Consider the following 18,301-nt stretch of genomic DNA (forward strand, 5'->3'; position numbering starts at 1 on the left):
AAAATAGGTCATAATTATATAGTAAATAGTTTAATAGTTTTTGGACGACAATGGAGCAAATTCAGCCATACTATATAGTATATAAGGAACAGGTTCAGTTCAGTTTTTCAACTTTATATTCATATTGCACTAAAATAAAGAAAGTATAGATAAAATATAAGATAAAATAACAAAAATATAAAAGAGAGACAATCAATTAATCAATTGGAGTCATTTTTTTAAGAAACAAATGTCCAAATTCTCTGATTCCAGCTTCTCAAATGTGAATATTTTCTGGCCTATATGACTGTAAACTGAATATATTTGAGTTGTGGACTGTTGTTGGGGACAAAACAAGACTTTGGGAAACAGTGTTTAACACGTTTCATCATTTTCTGACATTTTATAGACCAAACAACTAATCCATTAATTAAGAAAATAATCGACAGATTAATCAGTGATGAATATAACCGTTAGTTGCAGCACTAATAGATTGGGAGAAAAAGATGAATTGATATTTATATTAAATAAACATCAGAGGATAAATCTCTGTGCTTTAGAGCTCCATTGTACATCCTGACCACCAAATGTATTAATCCTCCAATGAAAATAGTCCCAAACAAATGCTCCATTTCCTCCTAATGTTTGTTGCATTACTGCAGTGCCCAGCTGTTTTAGGAAATAATGAAGCTTATTTAAAAAACAAAACTAGAGATTTGTGACCTATTGTTTTTTAAAGATTTAAGTCTTTAAAATCAACAATATGTTGTCCTTCAACTTAAACATCTTGTCTGTGGCGCCAGTTCTAGCTCATTCCTGCTGTACTGGAATTTGTTAACAATAAATAAAATACAGAATATTGCCTTATCTCTAACAAACATACAAAAGAACTATCATAAGACTTAATGTTTGATATAATAACAGATATAGATGATTAAAACTGCTCTCTGATTACATTATTCCACTATATTAACAGAATAATACTGCCGTAGAACTTCATAACAGTATAGTGATACATAGCTGGTACTAAACTGACAGTTACCTACACAATAGAAACAGTAGAATTATTTCCACACCCAACATTTAAGTTGTAACTTTACACCCACCAGTCTGTTACATAACTGGGAGCGTTGTGCATACTACAAATAGTTCCCAGCTTGTTAAATACTGTACATAGGTTAACATACATGAATCAACCTGCTACAAAGGGGCAGCGGTTCAACATTATACCTTCATAAGGCATTTTGCCACGTGACATCATCTCGTACAGCAGCACCCCGAATGACCAAACGTCTGATTTTACAGAAAACCGCTGGTAGATCGCCGCCTCGGGAGCCGTCCAACGCACCGGGATCTTTGTGCTTCGACTGGCCGTATACACACTGTCCTGGAGAAACACAAGGTGATGGAGGCGAAGGGTTAACACACTGAGAATAACACGCATTTTAGTTTTAAAAAGGTGCACAATGTCACATTTTGTGACTCTCAAATTTAAGAATACGTTTCCCATAAACTCCAGACAGTGTTTCCTCTTATTTAACCCAAATCCACTGCCTCTATTTGCTCCATTTGCTTTCAAAAAGTACACTAAAAGTACCTTAAACCTGCATCCTCTCTAACAGCCAGCAGGGGGCGACTCCACTGGCTGCAAACAAAAGTCCGATTGTATGGAAGTCTATGCGAAAATGACCCTAATTCTCACTTGATTTATTACCTCAGTAAACACTTTCCTAATGAGTTTATGGTCTCAAATACTGGTATCAAGTCTTCTTTAATACAGCATGATGTCTGTTTTGTCAATTATGGTCCCATTTAGAGTAAAATAGATGATAAAGCAGGATATGCTTTAAGGTGTGGCTACCTTGTATTGTGATTGATAAGTCGCTACCACGGAAACAATGTTGATTATGTAATGTAACCATGGTGTAACCCCTGATTCACAGGGTAAAGGCGTAGCTGCTGCTATTTCAGTGTTTTCAGTTCATGGAAGTTAATTTTAACATTTTGTCACCTAAAAAAAGTCTCATTCAGCGTTACACCCTAAAAGGATTGGGATGTTCAGTTTTTCCATTAAGTTTTAATGGTCCACGCTCCACGCGATCGTCCAAATATGGTCACTTCTGGCACCAAAAATCAAAGATGGCGACAGTCCAATCGCTAAACTCGAGGCTTCAAAACGGCAGTTCGCAAACCAACGGGTGACGTCCATATTTTTTAGAGTCTATGTTTCCAACTAAAAACTTTCAACATGTTAGGTAACTTGAAATGTTCAAAAAGACATCCAACACACTTGTGATATCATGTCATTGTTGTGTGTAAACAATTTCTGGCACAGAACTAAACTGGTTTGAGTCCTACTTAAAGGACAGAGACTACTTTGTCTCTTTAGTTCTTGCGGCCGCTGTGTATTGTTGGATTTGTCTGTTTGTATTTAAAAGCATCATAAAAATATTATTTACAAAAAAAACCCAGGAGGTTACAGCTTTCAGCTTTAAACAGAGACATGATGGATAAAAACTGTACTGTGGTGAGTATTCAGACGCTACATGTTCCTGCTTTTTACTACATGATGTATTTTCAAGGCGTTCTGATTTATTTACTGTAAATATTATTGTCTCACAAGCAACGTGCTAATGATGTATTAATGTTTACTGTAAGTATTCCACACAGAACCTTTGAGCTGCCTCTTCTTTAGCTCATGTAAAGTTTTGGAGGATCTGTATGAATAAAATATTGTGTTATTGTTATTATATTACACACAAACAGAAGTAGGTTATGCACAAATGAGTGCTGCATCAGTTATTTTTAACATTACATCGGGAGCAGCAGAAAGAGGGAGAAGTGATGCATTAAGTATTCATGAGCTTCCATCGGAGCAAGAGAGCACATCATAAATATTTAAAAAAAAAGAACACGGATAAAGAATTAGTGTTATTCTAAAATAAGAAAATGGGTCTTGACAGATGAAACAACAAATATAATCCACCTCTCTCTCTCTTTTTCTCTCTCTCACATAGACGCACACACACACCATCCTAACCTTAATAATACGAGCCAATCCGAAGTCGGCCACCTTGCAGACCAGATCATCTCCCACCAGGATGTTCCTGGCTGCCAGGTCTCTGTGGACGATGTTTCTGTCCTCCAGGTAGGCCATGCCCTCCGCGATCTGACTGCCCATGTAGATCAGATGAGCTGACGTCAGCACCTGGCCTTCAGCAGCTACACACACACACACACACACACACACAGATACAGTCAGCTGAGCAGGTGAACAGCATAGATTTGTCTTCCAGGCAGATCATGTGATTCAACAAAAATAAGGTAAACTTCTCAAATGCATCAGTGTTTTTAAAAGCAACAGTAAATCCACCTTTTTGAGTGTTAAAGGACGAGTTCACAGTGTTTCAATTCTGTCTGAAAACAATAGTTAAGTTGTTTTTCTTGCTGTAATCATTCCTCCTGTTCATACTGACCGTTAGAAGATCCCTTCATAATGCACTCACAATGGGAGTGATGTATTTCAAAGTTTATCTGAAGCTTAATATGAAGCTTCAGCGTCCAAATGAGTCAAATAAAGTAGATATCTTTCAACGTTACAGTCTTTTTAGCGCTAAAGTCCCTCTTTTTGTTACTATACTTCCACCTGCAGCTCAACAGGGAAACACAAAGAGGGAATTTGATGCTAAAAAGACTGTAAATGTGTCAGATATCCACTTGATATGACTAACTCAGACTGCTGAAGCCTCATATGAGCTTCACATCAACTTTTAAATGCGTTTTTACACAAAACCAGGAAAGATCGTGAACCGACTGTATCTTTTTATAAGCCCTTTTCATACCGTACCACACTTTCACTTTCTCATTCAAGTGAATGGGAAGGTGTGTCCAAACTTTTGACCGGTACCGTACATGGGATATGTAACATTGTTGGCCTCATCTTTCTGTTACAGCCTCATTCAGGCATGACAGGACAAAATATGATAGCACGGTATCAAAATAGTTGCCAATTATCAGTCGACTAATGTCACTTTCATGTGCATTATTTTTGCATTACATTACGCTCTTGTTCAAAGCGACTAAAAAAAAAAAGAAAGTGCATTCAAACTCGTTATCAGATATTGGGAGTGGCCCTTTATTCCCAGAAACTCTTTGTTGAATGAGCAGCAGCATTTCTTCCTCTTATTCTACTGCAGGTCAAGTTTTAGGAGTTAATAATAAACGAGTCATAAAGTTGAATGATTATTGCCAGGCAGATGAACAGTTATCACGCTGTAAAGGAACGATATCCGAGGAACACACGACATTCCTGCAGCATTAAACTGGTTGCTAAGGATGTTAGTTATAATAAAACCTGTCCTGCTTTTATTCATTTATATTTACACACAGCGGATAACGATGTCAGAGGTAGAGAGGTGATACGATTACGACAGTCTGCACGTTTAATGAAACGTGTAGAACATGGACCATATTCTGGAGGAAGTCGTATTTCTTCCAACCGTGAAGCTTCTATTCTATGCAGAAGGCAGATATGTACACAGTAATGACATGCACACACACACACATATAGAGCGTCTACCGGTATGTGAAATATCTAAATCAAACCCTTCACACTTGCTCGCTAATACTCCCCTGTGATTAAAGTCTTTTGTAAAACGTCAGAACAATATTTCTCTGCTGCTGCTGCCAGAACGTAGATTATAATTCCATTTGCTTTGGATTTAAGAGGACAGATTTAACGTCACTCGGCCTAAATACTGTTTCAGAGGCGCTTTCCAAAAAAAAAAAAAACCCTGCGGTAAGGGCTGAAATTCTTAAACACACACAAAAAAAGAATAAATTAACTTCCTGTTCTAAACCTCTTTGCATATTAAAGCAACAGCGGAGTCCCCTCTTTCAGAAACAGGAAGTAAACCAATCAAAACACTGATTGTTGATAAGGAAGTGAGTTAACACCAGACGACTGTTGCACAAGGAATGACATGTATATACGTGAGGCGTTTTATGAGCAACTCATGCATCGTTGCGCGCGTGTGTGTGTGTGTGTGTGTGTTCGTTCGTGTGTGTGTGTGTCAGTCAGCGCTCACAGGCCAGGTAGGACTTGAGGCTTCCTTTGCTCATGAGTTCGGTCACGATGTAGACCGGCTCTCCTCTGGAGCACATCGCCAACAGCTGGATCAGTTTGGGGTGATGGAGGCTCTTCAACGCCTGAACCTCCTTCACGAACTCGTCCTGCTTCGTGTCCTCTGGAAGGAGGAAGAGAAACAAACTTCGGTGAATTCCTTTGTTTTTTCCTGCTTTTCACTGCTATTTATGCTGCTTTCTTTTTATCAGAGCAACTATTTTAATAATCAGATAATCATTTTAGTCATTTTTAAAGCAAAAAATGTCAAATATTTCCTGGTTGCAGCTTCTCAAATGTGAGGATATGAAACCTTTCTGTGTCGTACAGGATTGTACACTGAATATTTTTTGGATTTTGGACTGTTGATCAGATAAAACAAGACATTTGAAGAAGTTATTTTCTGAAATTTTATAGACAAAACCATTAATTGAGAAAATAATCGTAGCCTTGTTTAAAACCACCCGTCCGTTTTCTCTTCTTCATGCAACTTCCCACACGTCTCTCAAATTTTTACCCACCATCCTCTCACTCTTTTTATTCCTCTCTCTGTCATCTCCTTATGAAATCTCTCACCTCCGTCTAACCTCCATTAATTCCTGCTACACTGTTTAAACCTTTTACACTTTAAATATCTTTCTCTGCACATTCAAAATGAGTGACTTAATTCATCCCTCTATATCTCTGTTACTGAAATATTTTACTCATCACTGCTCTCCATCCTTCTCGTTATGGTTTCATCCATCACACTGTGTTTCCCTCCATCTTTCCTACATGAACAAACAAGTGTTGTTGGTAACAAACTGCATCAGCATCATATTCCAGGTAAGTTACTTAAAACCTCTGGAAATGTGGCTTGAAATGTGTGAAACTGTGTTTTTATTTAACTATACCTCCTGGAGTATGATGCTAATCGTTTTAGCATCTTCCATTCACTTACATGAAACGGTTAGCATTAGCTTTTCTATTCAAAACTTTTGAGCTTATTATCAATTACCCCAGTGGTCTACCAGTTATCTTGACTAATCGGCTAACTAGCAGACTAGAGTAGACCACACATATCTGTTTTTATTGAACTATACCTCCCAGACTATGAAGCTAAGTGTTTTAGCATTTTTCATTCACTTACATGAAACTGTTAGCATTAGCATTGCTATGCTACACTTTTTAGCTTCTTATCCACTCAGTGATTAATACAGATTTGGATGGTGTAACCAAGTCTGCTAGTTAGCTTAACACAGTAACTTTCAAACCATATCAGGCTAATTTGAATTCTCATTCTAGCTAAAAGCAAAGAAAAGTGCACTGCATTGTTTTCTCATGCGGGAGACGAGAGTAAGTGTTGTGAAGTCAGCTTGGTCAGATGGCCACATCAATCATCCTTCTCCTAAATATGATTGGGCAGGTATTTATTACGTAATAAATTCCCTAGCTTAGCCCCGCCTAACTGCAACCCAGTAACAAGGGAAGGGAGAGAAACTTTCTAAAGAACTACATAGGCTATGTCAAAGGCTGTGTTCTCATACTTTTTAGATGTTTACTATAATACTAACTACTATAACTAATATGCACATTAGATCCCAAATTACATAATTAATTGCCAATCATGGATTTGCCTTTCCAGGGGCTTTAATATCCCATATCGTGTTAACTTGGCAAGTGTCGGCCATGATAACTTTACTCGGTTGTGCTTTGTTAAAACTTAAACTGTGCTGTGACATGTTTCAGCATCTGATGAGATTTTTTGGACATCCTGGTTTCATATTTGATGTTTGATATTTGACCTGTTTTCACTGCTCTTGTTAAAAGGCATCCTGGGGAGTTTCTGACCACTAGTAGTGCTACGGAGCAATGTTTTGATGAGTGTCTTGTGCGAGGACACGAATGCATGTGTGTGTTCTTGGTGACACAATATGATGAGTGACGGTCGTGTTGCAACACAATAGAGGGAAGAAGAAGATGACTGTGAGCTGACTAGATGGATGTTAACAATGCTGGTTACACAACTTTCAAATAATCTGCAAATGATTAATAAGGAGGGAAATGCATTCAACATGTCATCTACAGGATACTTTAAGCTCCACAGATTATCTCAAAAACAATCTTAAATCATATAATTTACATTCTTCATAGTATCTGCCTGCATCTGTACCTTGTTTGAGCGTCTTTATGGCCACTTTCGTGTTCTCCGTGGTCCACAGAGCCTCCCACACCTCTCCGAAGTGTCCTTCTCCCAGTTTCTTGTGGAGCCTGAACTCCTCTCGCGGTCTCTCCCACGGCTCCATGTCGAAGAGTTCCCGCTGCACAAAGACCACAAGGTGAGTCCAGACCAGCCTCAAAACTCTCAGAACAGTTTAGAACAAGAGGACAAGAAACGCTGCAGATACAAACTTAAATGTGCAGCTTAAATATTGTTTCATTCATCAGTTTTACAGTAACTCCACACTCTGCACGATTTGAGGTGCTGAGACACAGAAACACGTACTCTGTAAAAACACGGAGGGTCTGCTAAAGCTGCTTTGTTGCAGAGTTTCTATGATTCCTGCGTGATTTTAGAAATATTGTGCTCCTGCTGGGTAAAGCTTGGATGCTAACTGGACACCAGTTCAGACAAAAGAGTTGAGAGTAAAGAGAAGAAAGTTTCACAGTGCTTTTAATTAAGATGGAGAACATTTTGGATTGTGGACTTGATTGTCTGACACTAACAGGAAACAGCTGGAAACAAGAGGATGTTCTCTTGTGATGCAAGAGGAAAAAAAGTCTGATTTAACAGCCTAAAACTTGTCAAATTTAAATATTCTTTTTACTTTCACATGTTCTTAAAGTTGTTTTTTTTGTCCAGGTTTGATGCACGTCGTACTGATTTCCCTTTTGATGACATATCGACAGATCAGCTGCATCGTGTGAGGTGAGGAAAGATGAATGAATGAATGAATGAATGAATGAATGAATGAACACTGAAGCTCAACAAACGTCACACAGACTCAGAAATTTTATGACAAATTTATTGTCGTTAACAATCAGCTGCTACAAAACATTTTATTCTAATGATCAAAGTGCTTCGATGAACATGAAATGAAATAAAACAGTGAAATGATTTGGTTAAAAAAAACAAAAAAACATGATTAATAAATTAAATAATTATTCATCATTCACAAACCATCAGCATTGTTGCTTTAGACATTTAAATCAAAATGAATGACATTCAGTTTTAGCCTCTCGCTACATTTTACACTGAAAATACTATGAAAATAATTATAAACTTTGTTGTTTTCTCATCACAAGGACATCAAGTTTTATTTCTTATCACGGCTCTTTTTAAAGGATGGTAACTTAAAGCACAGAAACACTATTTTGCTGATCCCAAAATCTTACAGATTGCTTTAATTTTGACGAATCCACTCGAGATTGAACACTGTCTGCTGGAGAAGTAACGAGGCGTTTAAACAGCAGCATAAATCTGCTTTTAGTAACAAAAAAGCTCGACATATTTATATCCTCCTGATACAAACGAGGCCACAAACCATCAGTTTTTATCGACCATCTCTCTCGGCTGCATGACTGCCAGAAACGAGAAGTTGAGCCAAGTCGATAAAAAGTGATTGAAAGCATAATTAGCTACCCTTTTACTGGTAAAACATTTAACTGGTGGAACATTAAAAAGGATCTAAATGACTGAGAGTTTCATTTTCTAAAAGCAGATTTATTCTGGTGTTTGAGGCCTCAGTGATCATCAGACTGTGGTTCGGTCCAGCGAAGCTGCCAGAGAGCCGTTGCTAAGCAACATATAAATGATGAAAATAGTGAGATGATGAGAGATGCTCAATCATAAATATGATATTCAGGAATTCATTTAAAAAGACAAACATTTTGGCCTCGGAGCTGTACAGCTGTACAGTGTTGTTTTGCTTGATGATTTTGTTTTAGTGCTCAACAGTAAATCAAAACCCCCAAAATTTACTTCCAGCTGCACACAGATGGTTTGAATATGAACCGTGTTGCGTTCAAAACACCAGCAGTGTGTCGGCATGACGACTAAGACGATAACAAAGTCACTGCAGATCTATACGCTGCAGCAGAGTCATGAAATGCAAATGGAATAGATATTCAATACTTTTACAATTAATAAACTGATTCTGATATTTACTGTTTATAACAATGTTATAAAAAATCAATATGTTAATAAAATAACTTAAGTTTAAAAAAATCATACAATGAAATGAAGTAAAAAAAAAAGATTTCAAATGAAAATATAAAAAAAGTAAAAATGTTCTGTAAATTTTCTGTCTATGTTCTGATTTACAGCCTGTTAGCTTCTCATGTTTGTGTGTTTATGTTTGGTGTATGTGTGTCTGTCACAGGCTACTTTCAGGGACAAATTTCAGACTAAACACCAGTTAACTGATGACAAAAGTCGCGTCTCCAATTGGAAAAATGCTGATTTTTGGGTCAGTGGTTAAGGTAAGTCTCCAGGAAATGAATGTAAGTCTATGTAATGTCCCCACAAGTGACCTAGGTCAGTGTGTGTGTGTGTTTTTGTTTGTGTCTGTCACAGGCTACTTTCAGGGACAAATTTCAGACTAAACACCAGTTAACTGGGGACAACTTGTCTAGTTGAGGACAAAAGTCATGTCTCCAATTGGAAAAAAGCTGATTTTTGGGTCAGTAGTTAAGGTTAATGTTATGGTAAGTCTCCAAGAAATGAATGTAAGTCTATGTAATGTCCCCACAAGTGACCTAGGTCAACGTGTGTGTGTGTGTGTGTGTTTCTGCCTCAGTGTGTCCGCGGCCTCAGACTCACAGCCTCCGCTGGAAGGGAAGAGAGAGAAGAGGGAGGAATCACTGAATGCTGATTTCTATCCTAAAATACTTTTCATCCATTTGGAAAAAAAGCTGCAACTTGATGCTTGTTTTTTTTTTTTTTTAATATATGTAAATATTTTGTCATATTCCATTAACCTTCAGCATTATTCTGCATGTGTAATTGCAGTTATCCGAAAAAAAAAAAAAGCAAAGAGTGCTTGTGGTTTCTGATTTTGCAGAGAGTCTCCAGATAGTGAGGAAGCTCCTCTGCTCTGTTGTCTCCCGCCGGGCTGCAAACGATGAGCCATGAATAAAGGATACAGCTCGCCGGGGGTTTAATTTAAGCTGCAGTGCAGAGATAGCGCGTGTAATTACAGCACCGCCGCGTTATCTTATTCTAAAACTGTTCCAAATATTTTATTCTCTGATTAATTACACTCCAAATATGTTTGCCTCTTTAGTATTAATTTATTCCTGTAAAGCACAGGACAGCATTCATTAAATTCCTGCTGCAGTGCAACAATAGAAAGATCAATTAAGGAGCTTTGTCGCACTTTGTTTCATTTTCCTACTGCGGAGACAATAGATACCGGAATATTCTGGATTAAAAACCGGTGCTTTTGTTGCCTTGAAATGTATTAACATCAGTGGTAACTGTTAGCTGGAGACTTATGAGTCATTACTGGCTGCTTTTCATTGAGAAATACTACAAAATGTGAAGCAGCTGAAGTTCAGATCCTATTAAGTTTAACACCAGTTTGCCAAAAATCAAGCTGAGAATCTGGAACAACTTCACTCATCGACAGTGTGCAGAGACATGAAGCCTAATTCTGTAAACAACCACTGTCTGACTCAACGTCTGCTGTCAAAGTTTCACAGTTTCGATTATTTCACATCAGAGATTTATATATTTTGTGTTTTTTTTAATCTGAGCTGTTCTCGCTGGTTTTGAGTAGGCGGGTTGTTTGTTGCCAGCATGTCAATCAAATCTGATCAAACAACATCTGAAAGTGGCCTCAGACTTTTGGATCTACTTAATCTGTTCAAAAAGCAAGTCTCCTTAACATAAATCATTAAAGAGGACCTATTATGACCTATTTTAGCTCTAAATTTTTTATTTTTGGACTCCACAAGAGTAGTGCTGCATGATTCAAAGTTAAAAAAAACTCCTTTTATCTTTTATGCAGCCCCTCAATATACTCATTTTCTTTAACACTCCGTTGTAGTTCCTGTCTCTTTAAGGCCCGCCTCCCGATGAGCCCACTCTGTTCTGATTGGTCAGCTTTACGTATCAGCGTTGCGCAACTTTACCGTCATTGCAAACCAAACATTTCCTGCTTTATTGCTTCAAATTAAAAGCTTTTAAATGTGCAACTAATGGGAGACTTTTATTGTGAAGAATTTACAGGAAGTAAGACGTGTTCCTCTCTGACTTAGCAGAGTTTCACTGGCGGCACTAAAAACCGGTCGAAACAAGAACATTTGGAGATATTTGTTCAGTGGATCAGTTAGAAATAAAGCAGGGAGGAAGAGTACGAGCAGAAACAGCCACAGTGATGATGATGTTTGATGAAGAGCTGCAGACAACCAGCACACCTCAAAACAGGTAAACTACTTATTTTACTTTGCTGTGCTGTGTAATGGCATCGTGGCTTGGCGTATATACTCTCGGAGCAGAGCAGCGAACTTGCACGCTGTGCACGTAGCAGATATCCATATAAAGAAATCTGTCACGAACTGACGTCAGCTCGGGCTGAAAGTAGAAAAAAGTGTTGGAAACCAAACATTCAGAGCAGAGCTGCTGCTTTCTGCTCACAGTGATCACTGCTACATACGTTTACCTCGTTATTTGACAGGTTGGCCACTTTTAACATGAACATCCGACATTGTGACATTATATATTTATATATATGTCTGAAAATAAGGAAAAGCATAATACGTCCCCTTTAATTTTAGGGTGAAGACTTAGTTTAAAGTTAAGGTTAGTTTAGGGTTATGTTAAGGTTAAGATTAGGATAAGTCTCCAGAAAATGAATGTAAGTCAATGTAATGTCCCCTGAAGTCATGGAAACATGACTGTGTGTGTGTGTGTGTTTGTGTGTGTGTGTTTGTGTGTGTGTGTGTGTGTGTGTGTGTGTGTGTGTGTGTGTGTGTCACCCTCAGCTAAAAGAGGCTACAGATACATACAGGTCATACAAGAGGCTTAAAATTATCCTATTTAGAGGAAAATTATCATACGTGAGTCTTAACCAAGAGAACAAATAGGTGTAAATGTGTAATTTCAGAAAACACTTATTTTTTGAGATGAACGACTTTTTGACACCGGCTATAAATCAAACCACTGTTTAAAAAAAAAAATGCTAATGTAATTATATGATGTGTGGAAGGAGATAACTTAAGTCTTTCAGGATTCACTCAAATAAAAATGTCCCAACACTGAAAACAAAAGCATCGCTGTTCAATACATAAATAAATAAATTAATTAATAACTCATTTTCTTTACTTTTATTTCTACATGGATGCAGCAGTAAAATATCTCTCGCGGTAGAACGACGGCCGTGCTCGTGAGTCACTGTCATCATCACAGCGAGCGTGATTGGCTGGAGAGACGTCACGTGAGGAGAGATGCATAAACACAGACGCAGGAGCCATATTTTACTGTCCTGATCAGTCGGGAAATTAATTAAAATGAGACTGAAGAAGGTAATTCGTGTGTAAACAGACAATTAACCTAAACACACTTTAAAGAGCCAAATTAAACACAACAAAACAACACAGACCAGTTTTCTTTTGCATGAATTAACTCTGAAGTGTCCTAATATGAGTAATATAATCATAATTTACATGAATGTTGTGTCTTTTCTATCATTTCAGCTTCTGTGATTGTTACTGTGGTAAATACAGAACTGTTGGTGAAATGCAGCACAATATTTATTATATTTATTAATTTTCTGTGTTTTTGGGTTTTTTACAGTTTTTAATTATAGTCTGATATACTTACATCTTAAGCTCTTGTATTTGTTCTTAATACTGTTTATGTCCTGTTAATTTCATAACTTTGGAAAACACTGTGCTTTTATTTCTTTGAGAGTTTTCTATAAATGTTATAATTATATTCACATCATACTAAACATTCATATACTTTACATTTACTGTCACTTTGCTTTGGAGAACTGGAACTGCACACTTGGTCAAAATAGCTTTTGCATGTATTTAGTTTCCATAACAGGGTTCGATGTGCTGGTGTAACATTTAATTTCTTATTTTCTGATCAATAAAGTCTTAACATATAATTTAATGTTTATAAATGTTCTACAAATGTTAGTTCAGGTGTGTTTTGCACTACTGACAACACAGACGTGATAAACTAATGTCAGACTTTAACTAATCAAAACATTCACATCATAACTATATGTATATATAAATACATGTACATATACTATATTTACATACATTGTACATAAACATGGAGTGTGTGTATATTCTGACATGTTTGCTCTTGTACTTCTATCTTTGTGAGGACATTTTTGGAAGGTGAGGAGATTTTGTTCGGTCTTCATTAAAGCTAAGAATCAGATTTAGTTTAAAAGTGCATTAATTAATCAATTTATGAATTTTTTGGCCACTTGGGGGGCAGTGGAACAAGTTGTAAATGCAACACTGACATATTATCAACGTATAAAGTTGTTATGGTGAATGTGTTAGCAAACAGTGCCTTATTTACGCAGCACATGTACCAACATTCATTTCGAGTTGTGTTTCTGGCCACCAGACGACTTTAAAGCTGGAGTGCAGGACGTTTGTCTCCCCCTTCTGGCAGTGAGAGTAAATACAAAGACACTGTTGACGCGTGCTTACGTCATACGCTACTCTGTAGGCTACTCCGCCGCTAATGTTGTGGCTGTAAAACGGTGGATAAATTGTTTTTAGCGTCACACAACCCCCACGAAATGACTTGTTTCACTATAAGAATTTGATCAATTCAGTACAATAACATTAGGAAAGTCTAGAAGAGCCCAATTTAATGGTTTTATCCCCATTCAAGTTAGCAGAGAGCTAACTGCAAGTTAGCGCTCAGCCAGCAGAAGTTTCTAGTGAGCATGCTCAGTATGCATTTAATCGACCAGCACTGCACAGATTAAAAACTCTGCATACTGTTAAATACAGAGAGATTTATCTGGCGGTGATGTGTGAACTCGTTTAGCGACGGCTTTAATGTAACAAACGTTCATTTATATGTAAAAGTTCTGCACTGCAGGTTTGAGTCTATATTTAAATCCTGTTCTTTCTCTTTCAGGTCTGTTTTGCTCTCCACCAACTCCTGAGGAAAGTATCTGGCTCTTCATTTTATCATCCCTAAGGGGAAATTTTTCTTGGCTCCTAAATGCTCCACTATGTTCACCAGCTACTCACTAACTGTGTGTCTGCTGTTTGATGCTGAGCAGGTTTTATACAGTGGATTTTTTTTTTTTAGGCATTTGTTCCTGAAAACAGCTTCCTGCTGCGGCTAAAAACAGGGTTGACGTATGAACCAAAACTGTGAAGGAGGCCATAAAACCAAAACAATGAGCTGAAAGACAATAAAACTACTAAAATCTGTAAAGCTCAGAGGAACTGCAGAGCCTGAACCCTCCATATCACACGCAGACATTTGATCCACCGTTAATAAATAGTACGTCGGTGAGAGTCCTTCACAAGAATAGAAGTAGAAAACGTTTGTTTCCGTGTGTCTGAGTCCTACCTGCTGTGCACAGGGCTCCTCCAGCAGCACTCCCAGGCTGCGAGGGTTCTTCTGGTAGTAAGAGATCAGCTCTCCCAGCGTGGCGAAGGAGATCTTATCTGAGACGAAGTACGCGCCGATGGTGGAGCGCTGGATCCTGAAGTGGTACACCTTCGCCTCGCTGCGAGCTGTAAGAGAGAGGAGAGTTATTATTATGGTCATATGTTTAAATGCACAAACAGTCACACACACACTCACTCACTTAACACTTAATTATTCCCCGAAGGCAGAAATAAAACCATCTGGTCTTCGTTTATTGAGTTCTTTTACAATCAAAATCTGATTATTTCACCATCAAACGAGACTGGAAATGATTCTCGTGTCTTTTATCATCTGCCCTTGTTACCGTTACTGTCGCTGCTTCCTCTGACATCTTCTCTTCCTCCTTCAGGCTCTGCTTTAGTCGGACCAGCGGATCATTTTTTATTCATTTTATGACACAATAAAACTGCTTGTAACAGCACTTGTTCTGGGGATTTTGACTGCTGTGTTTTGTTTTTGCTACAAGGCCGATGGTTCTCATCTTTGGAGCTAAAAATGAACAACTGTTGTAAATTTTCTGGCAAAACTCTTGTTTTTTCCCTGCATGCAACTAATAAAGTGTGTAACTCAACTAGACTGACTATTAGATGCTACTTCATAAAAAAAGCAAGAAATATGTTGCTAAAAATGATTTGAAAGACCAATTTAAGAAGTGCCAGGTACATGGGATTTAAAACATTAACTGGTTTATCCATTTATAACCAGTTTAACTGATGTGTGACATGTGGGATGAATGGTTTTTTCTTTGCACGCTCTTTGGGACTCTGAACCAGATCCCTGAAGGCAAAGGATCTGAAAGGAGGATGATGATGATTCACAGGAAGGATGTGAATCCTCTAAGATTTTCAAGAAGTCATTCCTTCGTCTGCTCATCGTCACGGCGACGAGCTAACGAGTGTTGTTTACAGCCTGATATCGCTCCGCCAAGTTCAACTTCCAAGATAGATTTTCCAATTTTTTCCACATAAACTAGCGGAACAGCAGCTACATGGGAAGCGGCGGTTGAGATTTTGACTTTTTATACCATCAGAATAACTCGAAAGATGCTTTAATCCATTCAGGATGTACGTTACAACCAGGCTGCAACATCCAAATACACCACTAGATACTAACAGGAATGTAGCCCTCATAGCAATAAACAGACACAATATATTATTACGCTCCAAGAACATCATAACGTGTGTTGATATGGTTGTAAGAAGGACAGAGAGATGCAGTAAATCAGGCAGAAATGTGTGTAATTGTGCCGTTAACGCAGGCATGTATACACACAGAGTACTGACGATGCGTATTTACAGAGGACCAGCTCAGGGAAACTGAATGTCTTTAACTGCAGTATTTTCCCCTCGGGACATAAAGGACCTTGAAGAAGAGGAGGGAGGTTGGGGGGAAGGACAGATAGGTAGAGGAAGGAGGTCGATGGAGGAAAACATGCAGAAGCAGAAGATGGTTGAAGCCAGAGGATGAAAAAGAAAAGAAAAAAAGGATAAAGTCATGAGGGACAGAAGAAAGAAGAAGAAAAGCTGCAGGGGACTCGAGGAGAGCGATAACAGAAGCTTTAAAGTCACTAATCACACATATCTTCCAGCTGATATCACGGAGAGTCCATTAGAGAGTGTGGGAGCGTCGGCTGATAAGAACAACCGGCTCCCAAATGTAGGTTACTACAAGAACACTTATCAGTCCTGTTTCCAACACGCTGAATCAGAGCCTGAGAAGAAGAGTCATAAATCTGAAACTGTTCACTGACTAATTAGCTTCAGCCGGCGGGCTCGTTTATGGATGTAAGAGAAATGTCATTTCTAGATATTATTAACACTGATAGGTTAATAAATCATATATATATCCTGATCTTCAGAAACTGTCTATGTGGGGAGAAAAGTCAACGTGCAGTAAAAGCTGTAAAATATATTAAATCTCGTCATAATCTGAGAGAAATGAGCTCTGTAGTAAATGTTTGTGTGATTACGTCTGTAAAAAATGCCTTTTATTATATTATTGTATAATTATTAATCATCTGTCAATGTTTATAATTTTCTGTGCTGCTTTGGTGATGTAGGTTTCTGATCTGTCATGTCAATAGAGCTTATTTCAATTTGAAATTTGAGGTGTGTTCAGCTGCTGTGTTGCAACAATTTGTTGATTAATTGCTTAGTTGCCAAATATTTAATTAATCGACATATATTTTGATAATCGATTAATCATTTTGAGTCATTTTTTTGAGAAAAATTCTCTGATTCCAGCTTCTCAATGTGAGTATTCTCTGGTTTCTTTAGTTTTCTGTGACAGTAAACTGAATATCTTTAAGTTGTGGACAAAAACGAGACATTTGAGGACGTCATCTTAGGTTTTTGGGACCATTTTCATGGACCAAACGACTCATCGATGAATCCGTCCTCAGTTAGGATTTGACTACTATGTAATATTCATTATGAGGTAACAGGACAGTGACTGTGTGTCCAGATGGATCATCAGACGTCCAGTCAGGCGTCCTGGTAACCAACTGAACTAACATACATCAATATCTCTGATTTAAACAAAGCCAGGACCTTTATCACGGCTTCCTTTGTCTCCCGTCTCGTCTCTTTCTGCCTGCAGCCGTCAAACAAACTCAATATTTCATGGATTAATATCCAAAAGGACAAAGAGTCGCTCTAGAAGACGGAGGGAATTCTGGTGGAAGAATGTGATTTGCTTCTTAATCATATCCCACATAAAAAATAATATAATGCTCTCCAGTACAGCAGCAACACTCACTACGACCTCAATAATAAACACAAAGTAGAATTATCACCTTTCTGACAATGTCAACAAAAACTAAAAGCTGTTTAAGCTTCATAAGAGCAGAATATTTGGCAGAGATGTCGTGTTGGATTAGATTAAACTGAATAAATGTGTAAATCTCTTGATATCTGTGAAAGCTTTAATATAAACTCTTCACTCACAAGGTCAATTTCATGAATAAAGATCAATGAATAAACATAAATAAACATCAGCACCAACAACTGGTTTTATCTCTCTCTGTTTCTCTTACATACACGTCACAAAGAGGCTTTCTGGCTCCATTACTCTCATGTCAGTCACCATTTAACTGCAGTAAAAACATTTCAATAAAGTAAACAGATGACGCCGTGTTCCTCCCTGTACTGGTATGAGGTTAAATCAATAATCTTTAACTGTATCTACCCAGCAAATCTGGAAATACTTGACTGTACAGTGAGATGATGAGTCAATCAGCTCCAAATCAAAAAAACAATCTTGACAGAAATTGACTTTTTTTCTATTCGACACTGAGTCGTATCATCTTAAGAACGTTATCAGCTGTTGTTGTTGTTGTTGTTGTTGTTGTTGTCGTGGACTGCGGACTTCCAACATGGCTGCCTGAGGGCACGATGTGTCACCTCACGGCAAAGACGAGAGGAGAGAGAGAAAAATCGAAGAGAGGGAGATTAAGGTTGACAGCGACTGCAGACCTTGAAAGGTTGGTGTGGGGGGGGGGGAGGTGATGGAGACGGATGGAGGACAGGAGAGATGAGGGGGAGGAGGAGGAGGAGGTGAAGAAGGATTCCCTCTGC

General features: G+C 38.0%; 1 protein-coding gene and 2 long non-coding RNA genes across 4 annotated transcripts in view; 2 read left to right on the top strand and 1 right to left on the bottom strand.

Annotated features, from left to right (window-relative positions):
* Nucleotides 1–5,140, top strand: part of LOC137185105 (uncharacterized) — a 67,243-nt gene extending 62,103 nt beyond the window's left edge. The window contains exons 5-7 of the long non-coding RNA XR_010928754.1: nt 1,285–1,381; nt 2,997–3,127; nt 5,060–5,140. This is a non-coding gene — a long non-coding RNA (uncharacterized lncRNA). The remainder of the gene's footprint in view (nt 1–1,284; nt 1,382–2,996; nt 3,128–5,059) is intronic.
* The window catches only part of srms (src-related kinase lacking C-terminal regulatory tyrosine and N-terminal myristylation sites), a 29,726-nt gene that overhangs the window by 3,550 nt on the left and 7,875 nt on the right, over nt 1–18,301 (bottom strand). The window contains exons 3-7 of the mRNA XM_067593355.1: nt 14,646–14,812; nt 7,254–7,401; nt 5,067–5,225; nt 3,020–3,201; nt 1,210–1,366 (exon numbers count right to left, since the gene is read on the bottom strand). Of these exons, the coding sequence (XP_067449456.1) occupies nt 1,210–1,366; nt 3,020–3,201; nt 5,067–5,225; nt 7,254–7,401; nt 14,646–14,812 (813 nt within the window). The remainder of the gene's footprint in view (nt 1–1,209; nt 1,367–3,019; nt 3,202–5,066; nt 5,226–7,253; nt 7,402–14,645; nt 14,813–18,301) is intronic.
* LOC137185106 (uncharacterized) lies at nt 5,260–10,116 on the top strand. Of its 2 annotated transcripts, none has more exons than XR_010928757.1 (4): nt 5,260–5,926; nt 7,303–7,419; nt 7,944–8,009; nt 9,880–10,116. It is a non-coding gene; the product is annotated as an uncharacterized lncRNA (long non-coding RNA). The 2 variants fall into 2 exon arrangements; XR_010928756.1 differs by lacking the exon at nt 5,260–5,926 and adding an exon at nt 6,664–7,066.

The sequence above is a fragment of the Thunnus thynnus genome, chromosome 6, assembly GCF_963924715.1.
Source record: "Thunnus thynnus chromosome 6, fThuThy2.1, whole genome shotgun sequence".
NCBI classification, from domain to species: Eukaryota; Metazoa; Chordata; class Actinopteri; order Scombriformes; family Scombridae; genus Thunnus; species Thunnus thynnus.